At 45.2% G+C, this 13,283-nt stretch overlaps 1 protein-coding gene across 1 annotated transcript; it reads right to left on the reverse strand.

The window, feature by feature from the left end:
• Positions 1–7,392: 7,392 nt before the first annotated feature.
• On the reverse strand, positions 7,393–10,760 carry ripply1 (ripply transcriptional repressor 1). The gene is made up of 4 exons (XM_035748169.2): positions 10,516–10,760; positions 10,064–10,142; positions 8,787–8,875; positions 7,393–8,426 (listed from the first exon to the last, which is right to left on the reverse strand). The coding sequence occupies exons 1-4, from the start codon at positions 10,605–10,607 to the stop codon at positions 8,219–8,221; spliced, it is 468 nt and encodes a 155-aa protein (XP_035604062.1). The 5' UTR covers positions 10,608–10,760; the 3' UTR covers positions 7,393–8,218.
• Positions 10,761–13,283: the final 2,523 nt, after the last annotated feature.

Raw genomic sequence — 13,283 nt, forward strand, 5'->3', positions numbered from 1 at the left:
ACCGTTTCCGTTCAATTGAACGGTCGAAAACGTAAAAAAGGAACCCTAGTTATAGGCCTTTTAATAGCTCATCTGTAGGCTTCAAAAGAGATGGTGACAAGATGATAATTGTTTAATGAATAATAGATTATTTTGGTAAACAAAATCCTTTGTCTTGCATGATGCTGAAAATGATAATAAATGTTCTTCAAAAAGTAATTAGTCTACCTTCATTATATATAGTGCATTGGGAAAGTATTCAGACCCCTTGACTTTTTACACATTTTGTTACATTACAGCGTTATTCTAAAATGTATGAAATACATTTTATGAAAAATCTATTTTGTATTAGCCGAAACAGCTAGAATGGCCCACTGGCTTCCAGCGGCTTGTATTTATTTTTAAATCCTGTATGTTACATTTCAAGAACCCTCCCGCACATGCCCCTAAAAGGTTACGCCCGGCCATCCTCACACACTGTGGCTCCTACGGCACTAATCTACATTCTTACATTTACATTTACATTTAAGTCATTTAGCAGACGCTCTTATCCAGAGCGACTTACAAATTGGTGCATACACCTTATGACAACCAGTGGAACAGCCACTTGCATCTAAATCTTGTTGGGGGGAGAAGGGGGGTGAGAAGGATTACTTACCCTTACTTACCCTATCCTAGGTATTCCTTGAAGAGGTGGGGTTTCAGGTGTCTCCGGAAGGTGGTGATTGACTCCGCTGTCCTGGCGTCGTGAGGGAGTTTGTTCCACCATTGGGGGCCAGAGCAGCGAACAGTTTTGACTGGGCTGAGCGGGAACTGTACTTCCTCAGTGGTAGGGAGGCGAGCAGGCCAGAGGTGGATGAACGCAGTGCCCTTGTTTGGGTGTAGGGCCTGATCAGAGCCTGGAGGTACTGAGGTGCCGTTCCCCTCACAGCTCCGTAGGCGAGCACCATGGTCTTGTAGCGGATGCGAGCTTCAACTGGAAGCCAGTGGAGAGAGCGGAGGAGCGGGGTGACGTGAGAGAACTTGGGAAGGTTGAACACCAGACGGGCTGCGGCGTTCTGGATGAGTTGTAGGGGTTTAATGGCACAGGCAGGGAGCCCAGCCAACAGCGAGTTGCAGTAATCAAGACGGGAGATGACAAGTGCCTGGATTAGGACCTGCGCCGCTTCCTGTGTGAGGCAGGGTCGTACTCTGCGGATGTTGTAGAGCATGAACCTACAGGAACGGGACACCGCCTTGATGTTAGTTGAGAACGTCAGGGTGTTGTCCAGGATCACGGCAAGGTTCTTAGCGCTCTGGGAGGAGGACACAATGGAGTTGTCAACCGTGATGGCGAGATCATGGAACGGGCAGTCCTTCCCCGGGAGGAAGAGGAGCTCCGTCTTGCTGAGGTTCAGCTTGAGGTGGTGATCCGTCATCCACACTGATATGTCTGCCAGACATGCAGAGATGCGATTCGCCACCTGGTCATCAGAAGGGGGAAAGGAGAAGATTAATTGTGTGTCGTCTGCATAGCAATGATAGGAGAGACCATGTGAGGTTAAAAGTAAAGGGTGCAAGTTGGGACCAAATAAGGTTCTTGAGAGCAATGCCAAAGGGCAATCATTTTAGGGTCTCTGAAGAAACATAAATGGGATGGTTCTTTGAAGAACCATACAAAAATCCAAAAACAGAAATGTTTGGGCCCTCCAGGACCGGATTTGAATAGCCCTGCTATAAGGTTTTAAGCCTTGTTTGCATATGTCCCAGGGTGCCTTTTGAGTGAATATTAGAGTTACCAGTACCACCCATGACTGTGTTTGCTAGTGACAGAGACATGACAGTTTTATCCACTCAATTTTACTCCTCTGGTCCTCACCATGTTGCCATTCCAATTTTATTATTTAAAAATATACATATTTTATAAGGCATTCTTTTTTTAGGACTTAGTTTTATACAGTGGCCTCAAATAAATCATAGTTTACAGGCCACACCGGTCCTGAAAAGCACATTATGCTTTTTGCAAAGTGATGTGTAATTCCTATTGGAATCCAGCCTGAGTGGAAAGTCCAACATTTTGAATATTTAGTCACCTGCAACCTGCATTCAGAATGACTGCCAGGGTTGGGAAGACTAAGATATGAGAATATCTAAACTGGAACAACTATTTCAGTAACGGGTGCAATAAATCCAGGTAACAGATTGGAATAGTTTAGAAAAATTTATGTTATTTATATTTGAGTAGTATAAGGTCCCAGACCTGCTGTTTTCAACTCTCTAGAGACAGCAGGAGCAGTAAAGATACTCTGAATGATCGGCTATGAAAAGCCAACTGACATTTACTCCTGAGGTGCTGACTTGCTCCACCCTCGACAACTACTGTGATTATTATTATTTGACCATGCTGGTCATTTATAAACATTTGAACATCTTGGCCATGTTCTGTTATAATCTCCACCCGGCACAGCCAGAAGAGGACTGGCCACCCCTCATAGCCTGGTTCCTCTCTAGGTTTCTTCCTAGGTTTTGGCCTTTCTAGGGAGTTTTTCCTAGCCACCGTGTTTCTACAACTACATTGCTTGCTGTTTGCGGTTTTAGGCTGGGTTTCTGTACAGCACTTTGAGATATCAGCTGATGAACAGAACAGGGCTCCGGGCAGCCGAGCGGAAATGGAGGAAAACTCGCCTCCCTGCGGACCTGGCATCCTTTCACTCCCTCCTCTCTACATTTTCCTCCTCTGTCTCTGCTGCTAAAGCCACTTTCTACCATTCTAAATTCCAAGCATCCGCCTCTAACCCTAGGAAGCTCTTTGCCACCTTCTCCTCCCTCCTGAATCCCCCCCCCCCCCCCTCCCTCCTCCCTCTCTGCAGATGACTTCGTCAACCATTTTGAAAAGAAGGTCGACGACATCCGATCCTCGTTTGCTAAGTCAAACGACACCGCTGGTTCTGCTCACACTGCCCTACCCTGTGCTCTGACCTCTTTCTCCCCTCTCTCTCCAGATGAAATCTCGCGTCTTGTGACGGCCGGCCGCCCAACAACCTGCCCGCTCGACCCTATCCCCTCCTCTCTTCTCCAGACCATTTCCGGAGACCTTCTCCCTTACCTCACCTCGCTCATCAACTCATCCCTGACCGCTGGCTACGTCCCTTCCGTCTTCAAGAGAGCGAGAGTTGCACCCCTTCTGAAAAAACCTACACTCGATCCCTCCGATGTCAACAACTACAGACCAGTATCCCTTCTTTCTTTTCTCTCCAAAACTCTTGAATGTGCCGTCCTTGGCCAGCTCTCCCGCTATCTCTCTCAGAATGACCTTCTTGATCCAAATCAGTCAGGTTTCAAGACTAGTCATTCAACTGAGACTGCTCTTCTCTGTATCACGGAGGCGCTCCGCACTGCTAAAGCTAACTCTCTCTCCTCTGCTCTCATCCTTCTAGACCTATCGGCTGCCTTCGATACTGTGAACCATCAGATCCTCCTCTCCACCCTCTCCGAGTTGGGCATCTCCGGCGCGGCCCACGCTTGGATTGCGTCCTATCTGACAGGTCGCTCCTACCAGGTGGCGTGGCGAGAATCTGTCTCCTCACCACGCGCTCTCACCACCGGTGTCCCCAGGGCTCTGTTCTAGGCCCTCTCCTATTCTCGCTATACACCAAGTCACTTGGCTCTGTCATAACCTCACATGGTCTCTCCTATCATTGCTATGCAGACGACACACAATTAATCTTCTCCTTTCCCCCTTCTGATGACCAGGTGGCGAATCGCATCTCTGCATGTCTGTCAGACATATCAGTGTGGATGACGGATCACCACCTCAAGCTGAACCTCGGCAAGACGGAGCTGCTCTTCCTCCCGGGGAAGGACTGCCCGTTCCATGATCTCGCCATCACGGTTGACAACTCCATTGTGTCCTCCTCCCAGAGCGCTAAGAACCTTGGCGTGATCCTGGACAACACCCTGTCGTTCTCAACTAACATCAAGGCGGTGGCCCGTTCCTGTAGGTTCATGCTCTACAACATCCGCAGAGTACGACCCTGCCTCACACAGGAAGCGGCGCAGGTCCTAATCCAGGCACTTGTCATCTCCCGTCTGGATTACTGCAACTCGCTGTTGGCTGGGCTCCCTGCCTGTGCCATTAACCCCTACAACTCATCCAGAACGCCGCAGCCCGTCTGGTGTTCAACCTTCCCAAGTTCTCTCACGTCACCCCGCTCCTCCGCTCTCTCCACTGGCTTCCAGTTGAAGCTCGCATCCGCTACAAGACCATGGTGCTTGCCTACGGAGCTGTGAGGGGAACGGCACCTCAGTACCTCCAGGCTCTGATCAGGCCCTACACCCAAACAATGGCACTGCGTTCATCCACCTCTGGCCTGCTCGCCTCCCTACCACTGAGGAAGTACAGTTCCCGCTCAGCCCAGTCAAAACTGTTCGCTGCTCTGGCTCCCCAATGGTGGAACACACTCCCTCACGACGCCAGGACAGCGGAGTCAATCACCACCTTCCGGAGACACCTGAAACCCCACCTCTTTAAGGAATACCTAGGATAGGATAAAGTAATCCTTCTCACCCCCCTTAAAAGATTTAGATGCACTATTGTAAAGTGGCTGTTCCACTGGATGTCATAAGGTGAATGCACCAATTTGTAAGTCGCTCTGGATAAGAGCGTCTGCTAAATGACTTAAATGTAAATGTAATGTACGAAGGGCTATATTAATCCATTTGATTTGATTTGATTAATCAATGCACATGCAAAAACATATATATTGAAGCAAACTATTCTAAAAATCAACCTGCAACAGAGCATGCTGAGAAATACTGATAATGATGGGCGTGGTTTTGGTTCTGTCACACCTTGGTCATTGTATTTTGTGTTTTCGTTATTTATTTGGTCAGGCCAGGGTGTGACATGGGTTTTTGTTATATTGTATTTTCGTATTGGGGTTTGTAGTATTTGGGATCGCGGCTGATTAGGGGTGTTGTATAGGCTTGGCTGCCTGAGGCGGTTCTCAATCTGAGTCAGGTGATTCTCGTTGTCTCTGATTGGGAACCGTATTTAGGTAGCCTGGTTTCGCTGTGTATTTTGTGGGTGATTGTTCCTGTCTCTGTGTAGTTTCACCAGATAGGCGGTAATTAGGTTTCACGTTCCGTTTGTTGTTTTTGTATTGAGTTATTTCATGTATCGTCTCGTTTTCATTCATTAAAGTTCATGAGTAACAAACACGCTGCATTCCGGTCCGACTCTCTTTCGACAAACGAAGAACGCCGTTACAGGTTCAACTCTGGTTATTAACACCAACACTTTGATTATTTTACACCACAGAATGTTAATTGAACTCTTTAGTCTTAATTTACCTCCTGAATCAACACTTGGAATGTTACACGGTAAAATCAACACTAGTTAACACTGGCCAATTTGCTGTGTGCTGTGAAAGGGACACATCTGCAGGATTACATACAGTGGGGAGAACAAGTATTTGATACACTGCGGATTTTGCAGGTTTTCCTACTTACAAAGCATGTAGAGGTCTGTAATTTTTTTTATCATAGGTACACTTCAACTGTGAGAGACGGAATCTAAAACAAAAATCCAGAAAATCACATTATATGATTTTTAAGTAATTAATTTACATTTTATTGCATGACATAAGTATTTGATCACCTTCCAACCAGTAAGAATTCCGGCTCTCACAGACCTGTTAGTTTTTCTTTAAGAAGCCCTCCTGTTCTCCACTCATTACCTGTGTTAAACTGCACCTGCTTGAACTCATTACCTGTATAAAAGACACCTGTCCACACACTCAATCAAACAGACTCCAACCTCTCCACAATGGCCAAGACCAGAGAGCTGTGTAAGGACATCAGGGATAATATTGTAGACCTGCACAAGGCTGGGATGGGCTACAGGACAATAGGCAAGAAGCTTGGTGAGAAGGCAACAACTGTTGGTGCAATTATTAGAAAATGGAAGAAGTTCAAGATGACGGTCAATCACCCTCGGTCTGGGGCTACATGCAAGATCCCACCTCGTGGGGCATCAATGATCATGAGGAAGGTGAGGGATCAGCCCAGACCTACACGGCAGGACCTGGTCAATGACCTGAAGAGAGCTGGGACCACAGTCTCAATGAAAACCATTAGTAACACACTACGCCGTCATGGATTAAAATCCTACAGCGCACGCAAGGTCCCCCTGCTCAAGCCAGCACATGTCCAGGCCCGTCTGAATTTTGCCAATGACCATCTGGATGAACCAGAGGAGGAATAGGAGAAGGTCATGTAGTCTGATGAGACAAAAATAGAGCCTTTTGGTCTAAACTCCACTCGCCCTTTTTGGAGGAAGAAGAAGGATGAGTACAACCCCAAGAACACCATCCCAACCATGAAGCATGGAGGTGGAAACATCATTCGTGAGATCTTGGCCAACAACCTCCTTCCCTCAGTAAGAGCATTGAAGATGGGTCGTGGCTGGGTCTTCCAGCATGACAATGACCCGAAACACACAGCCGGGGCAAATAAGGAGTGGCTCCGTAAGAAGCATCTCAAGGTCCTGGAGTGGCCTACCAGTCTCCAGACCTGAACCAAATAGAAAATCTTTGGAGGGAGCTGAAAGTCCGTATTGCCCAGCGACAGCCCCGAAACCTGAAGGATCTGGAGATGGTCTGTATGGAGGAGTGGGCCAAAATCCCTGCTGCAGTGTGTGCAAACCTGGTCAATAACTACAGGAAACGTATGATCTCTGTAATTGCAAACAACGGTTTCTGTACCAAATATTAAGTTCTGCTTTTCTGATGTATCAAATACTTATGTCATGCAATAAAATGCAAATAAATTACTTAAAAATCATACAATGGGATTTTCTGGATTTCTTTTGATTCCGTCTCTCACAGTTGAAGTGGTTCCAAAAAAGGGTTCCAAAAAGGTTCTTCAGCTGTCTACATAAGAGAACCCTTTTTGGTTCCAGGTAGAACTTTGTTGGGTTCCATGTGGAATCCTCTTTGGAAAGGAATTTATAAAGGGTTCGTCCTCGAACCAAAAAAGGTTCTGCTTTGGGGACAGTTGAAGAGCCCTTTTGAACCCTTTTGTTCTGAGACTGTAGTGAACTTCCACTCTTCCCAGTCCCACAGAACTAGCAGATATAGACAGATCAAAGGAGAGGAGAGATAACATGGGGAAAACGGAGAGTAGAATCTGATCCCCCTCACAACAACAGCAGCAGACCTGCAGTGATAATGTGTGTGCTCCAAATGGCACACTATTCTATAGTGGACTACTTTTGAATAGAGCTCTTTGAGCCCTGGTCAAAAGTAGTGCACTATAAAGGGATTGGGGTGCCATTTTGAGCATAAACAATGTTTTTCTCTCTAATCATGTAATCAATAGGAAAATAACAAGATGAAATAATCTGCTTTTCCAAAAATAGGTTTTTATTTTAACCGCTGTTGTTTAGACAGTGTTTTCGACGACAATATACAAAAAAGTTGAAAAATTGGAAATATATAAACATATACTGTATGTGTCTATATACAATTGTACATTATAAATTAGACATGTAAATAAAACGCAAATAGATACACAAACAAGGTACAGACCCTGAGATAAACTATCCCAATGTGGGATTTAATGCATGTAGTTATACAATCCTTAGCATACATTCCACTGCCCCAGAGGAAGACTAATATATGGTACTAGAGCAAGACTGCATACATTACTTTTTGCAACTTTCCATTACTATGCATTGCTACAGAAATACATGTAACTCTTTGCTTGACAGAGCCTATGCCAACATAGTGGCAATACAAGATACGAGTTGAAACAGGCTCCACAATTCACATTTATCTTAGGCTTCTTTGCTTTCATGGAGGTAAGATAAACAATCTAGAATACTTAAGACATTTTACAACCCCTTCTCTGTGCTCGGCATGCTGTGTACTACTGAATATGTGACATAAATGGTTTTTTGGATCGCTCTGTGCTCCTGTAGGACAAGTCTATGACTCTGACTGACAGTGGTTATTCCATTCATAGAATAAGAATGGTTTCTGACTGTGAAGACAGCTCCAGTTAATATAGGTTCTTCCAGGTGTCTCGCCAGAGGTGTCGCGCCAGAAGTGTCTCGCCAGAGGTGTCGCGCCAGAAGTGTCTCGCCAGAAGTGTCTCGCCAGAGGTGTCTCCTTCCAGACATCATTTTCTGTGGTACCACAAAGAGATATTATGGAATATCACCATGTTCCATCTGTTCCAATTGGAAACCCTCTAGACTTCAGTTGTAGCTGGTGCAGTGGGACTGACGCTTGACGTACTCCTTTTCCTCTCTGTACATTTCTTCTTCCCACTCCTCGTCCTCCTCGTCATCCTCGCTGTCTGACTCCTCGTAGAAGCTGATGGTGGCCTGGGCAGGGAAGTTCCTCAGGAGAGCCTCTCCGTCGCTGTACAGGTAGTCAAACGACTTGGACTTGGGCCAGAAAAGTCTGCGGTGGTGGGAAGAATAAAGAAACGTTAACAACACGGATACCTTTCACATTAGTCTGAGAGTTAAAACACACACAAGTAGACCGAAGTGGTAGAAGGAATCAAGGAATGTTAACACACCGAACCCTTGGAATAGCTTCAGACTGAAAACAGACACGTACTAAAGGCCAAATCCTAACTTGAGATCCGCAAAGGCAATTCTTGACTTTCAAGTAAATCATGCTGTGGTGAGAATGAGATTAATAACGTATAGATCTCAAATTATAATTTGGCCCTAAATGATACAGATATATTATCTGTATTGACACGTTAAAACTAAAATGGAGCAGGAGTGTAGCCTATTGGGACTTGGTACTGACCTGACAGGGTGCTGGAAGGACTGGGACTTCCCATTGAATGGGAAGAGACCTGGAGCTGCAGGGGTGGAGTCTGTAGGTCTGGAGTAAGGCTGTAAATACACACAGAGAGAGAGAGAGAGAGAATTAGGTGTTATCTACCGCACTGTCCTGTCAAAACACAAATCCACAAACACCAAATGCCCTGCTATCATAACCACCACCTAGACCTCCTCCTGTCCTGCATTAGTTCACCATACTGCCAGACAGAAACACAAATCCACAAACACCAAATGCCCTGCTATCATAACCACCACCTAGACCTCCTCCTGTCCTGCATTAGTTCACCATACTGCCAGACAGAAACACAAATCCACAAACACCTATCTTGACCTGATATCCTGTCCTAGCAAAACCCAACACCAGTGCCAACCACACCACACAAGTTACTGCCAGCTGGAGGAGTTGGGTGCCAAACTAGGGAAGTCACAAGAGGTGTTTGCTGTGTGTGAAGTACCTGAACTTCTCTCTCCCTCTCGCTCTATCTTGACAACCCTCCCTTAGGTGTCCAGTTTAGTGTTTTTCTGGAAAACAGCAGGAAAGTGCTAAGCAAGTAGGATATCTGGAGGGCACTACTCTCTGGCTGTCGCCTTTGGTGTCGGTGTGAGGTGTGGGGCCAGCTCAGCTCAGGATAGAGCCAGGTTGCATCCCAAGTGGCACCCTATTTCAGATATAGTGAACTACTTTCTGACCAGAGCCCTATTGGCCCTGGTCAAAAGAAATGCACTAAATAGGGAATAGGGTGCCATTTGGGACGCAGACAGTCAGTGGGGCCATATGGTGCTGCGGGTCAGTCTGACAGGGTGCAACAGACATGCCTTCTTACCCTCTGAGCCTCAGTTGATTGGCTCAGTGACAGGAAAACAGCTAAGCACTCACACCTTCTGCTCTGCAACAGTGCTGCTAATGGTAATTACTGCCCTCCCTCTCTCCCTCCATTCCTCTACAGGACTGTCTGACTGTCTCCTGCCTGGCCCTGGACACTGCCTTAAATGCTATCCTGCAGCTCCTCTCTCGCTTCAATCAACATTATACACAAATACACAGGCACTATCTTACATTCTATGTGAAATTAAATGCTTTCACTGCTTTTCTCGACTTTCATATTTTCCTGTTTATAAAACTGGTGATCTACATTTGAGGTGGGCTAAGTAGCCCATATTGAACAAACCTAATAAAGAACTGCAACACAACAGAAAAGACCAGACAGGAGCTTATTATTAGGGCTAATATAAACTTACACATGACTGTCTGCTTCTCTGGCATTCCCTTTGCATATCCTTCTTGGTTGTGAGCCAAGGTCTCCATAGTGAATCATATCTGCAGAGAGAAAGACGGTGCAGGATGGTTGTAGTGTCAATCAAACAGAGATCATTAACATACTAAGGGATGTGGAAGGAAAACGTGCTCTGAATAATTACATGTGCATGCTGGTATGAATTCACCCTACTGTACAAGCTTAAGTTAGATCATATTATTGCCTCCACATAAAAATAATAGTAATCAATGTAAAATAATAGACTCCTTTTGGAAAATGACTGAAAAGGCTATTGGGTGGTGCCATAATAAAGCACATTTTACGCGTCAATATAGATCTACACTTATTAAATAAAGACATTATTACATGATATCACCATCAAAAGTGCTATATATTATTCCTGGAATATTCTGTGATTTTATTTGGAGCGCTTACCTGTCATTTGTCTGCGGACGAGGGTCCATCCCTACGGGGCGCGGAGCAACAACGAAGGGCGTCTGTTTGACGATCAGACATGCGGTACTCATTTCTGTAGCTGGTATCCCTTGTATACTATACTGAATAACGATATTCCCTTTGCGGTAAACGCGGCGATATCTGCTCTGCTATGGCTTAAATAGGCGGCGAGCCTCTATTGGTGCGCTTCTGTCCCGTGGAACGGCTACACTGAGAAGGAGTATAGATGGATGTCCAACTGGCCACTACGCCCGCGGTTTATAAAGACCTCGAGATCTGGAGGGGGTGTGGGAGGAGTTGACCTGCCAAATGACCATTGGTAGGGGGGTGAGATCAACTTCAGTGGGGGCGAGCCTGTCTGGCAAATGATTGTGGGCCAGGGCAATTTGTTGTGAAGAGTTCTCCAGTTGTCCAAACAGTGGCCCGCAGCGAGAGGGTGAGAAATCTGTTACGGCAGGGTTATTGGAAAAACACAGAGGAGGAAAGAGAGACACCATCTGTGAGAAAGACAGCGGGGGACAAATAAGGGGGAGTCATCCTATTGTTTACCAATTAACGAAGAACAGAGTTTGAGCAACCATCGAATTGGGTAAAGAAGGATAGGCCCGCCAAGCAGAGACAATTCTAACACCAATGGACAGAGCAGGCGAAATGTCTGAATTCCCAATGCACTCATGTACCGCATTCTTATGCAGTCTTAGTTTTGGTATTGTTATTTTTAATCTGAAACTATATTTAGTCTATATTAGCTAAATCCCTGTAGCCTAAATCATATAGGCAGAGGTCGTCAACCATGTTTAGTTTACAACTGATCTGTTATCAGGATAATCTACAGTTTATAATTAATTATCCAACACTTGTCTTGAAGGACATCAACAACACCACACAGTTTCAAATGTGACATCATCTCTGATATGACAGAGCCTGTACTTTATTTCTATACAGTACCAGTCAAACGTTTGGACACCTACTCATCCCAGGGTTTTTCTTTATTTGGACTATATTTTCTACATTGTAGAATAATAGTGAAGACATCAAAACTATGAAATAACACATGGAATCATGTAGTAACCAAAAAAAGTGTTAAACAAATCAAAATATATGTTATATTTGAGATTCTTCATAGCAGCCCCCCTTTGCCTTGATGACAGCTTTGCACACTCTTGACATTCTCTCAACCAGCTTCATGGGGTAGTCACCTGGAATGCATTAACAGGTGTGCCTTGTTAAAAGTACATTTGTGGAATTGCCTTCCTTCTTAATGCATTTGAGCCAATCAGTTGTGTTATGACATGGTAGGGATGGTTTACAGAAGATGGTATTTTACCAAATAGGGCTAAGTCCATATTATGACAAGAACAGCTCAAATAAGCAAAGAGAAATGACAGCCCATCATTACAATAAGACATGATGTTCAGCCAATCAGGAATATTGAAAGTTTCTTCAAGTGCAGTCGCAAAAACCATCAAGCGCTATGATGAAACTAGCTCTCATGAGGACTGCCACAGGAAACGAATACCCAGAGTTACCTCAGCTGCAGAGGATAAGTTCATTAGAGTTAACTGCACCTCAGATTGTAGCCGAAATAAATGCTTCACAGAATTCAAAGAACAGACACATCTCAACATCAACTGTTCAGAGGAGACTGCGTGAATCAAGCCTTCATGGTCCAATTGCTGCAAAGAAACCACTACTAAAGGACATCAATAATAAGAAGAGACTGGCTTGGGCCAAGAAACATGAGCAATGGACATTAGACCGGTGGAAATCTGTCCTTTGGTCTGATGAGTCCAAATTTGAGATTTTTGGTTCCAACCTCTGTGTCTTTGTGAGATGCAGATGTTCTCCGCATGTGTGGTTCCCACAGTGAAGCATGGAGGAGGAAATGTGAGGGTGTGGGGGTGCTTTGCTGGTGACACTGTCAGTGATTTATTTAGAATCCAAGGCACACTTAACCAGCATGGCTACCAAAGCATTCTGCAGTGATACACCATCCCTTCTGGTTTGCGCTTAGTGAGACTATCATTTGTTTTTCAACAGGACAATGACCCAAAACACATCTCTCAGGACAGCGATTACTCACCTCGTACTGGACAATTATTTTTTTCTTTAATGAGATGGACGCAAAGGATTTACTTCAGACACCCGTCATTCACATGAAGAAGAGATGGAGATATCGGAACGTACGTCAGGCTGCCTTGTAAGGATACGACGCAGGGTGAGTAATCCCCCTCTACCATCAGTCCTATTAGCCAACGTGCAATCATTGGATAACAAAATGGATGAGCTCCGAAACAAGACTATCCTACCAACGGAACATAAAAAACTGTAATATCTTATGTTTCACCGAATCGTGGCTGAACAACGACATGGATAACATACAGTTGGCTGTGTTTTCGGTCCATCGGCAAGATAGAACAGCTGCCTCCAGTAAGACAAGGGGTCTGTGTCTATTTGTCAACAGCTAGCTAACTATTACCGACTACAAAGGGAAGCACAGCCGGGAGCTGTCCAGTGACTATGCTCGCTTCGAGGAAAGCAACACTGAAGCATTCATGAGAGCATCAGCTGTTCCGGACGATGTGATCCCGTTCTCTGTAGCCAATGTGAGTAAGACCTTTAAACAGGTCAACATTCACAAGGCCGCAGGGCCAAACAGATTACCAGGACATGTACTCCGAGCATGCGCTGACCAACTGGCAAGTGTCTTCACTGACATTTTCAACCTGTCCTTGACCAAATCTTTA

This window comes from Oncorhynchus keta, chromosome 33, assembly GCF_023373465.1.
Source record: "Oncorhynchus keta strain PuntledgeMale-10-30-2019 chromosome 33, Oket_V2, whole genome shotgun sequence".
Lineage (NCBI taxonomy): Eukaryota > Metazoa > Chordata > Actinopteri > Salmoniformes > Salmonidae > Oncorhynchus > Oncorhynchus keta.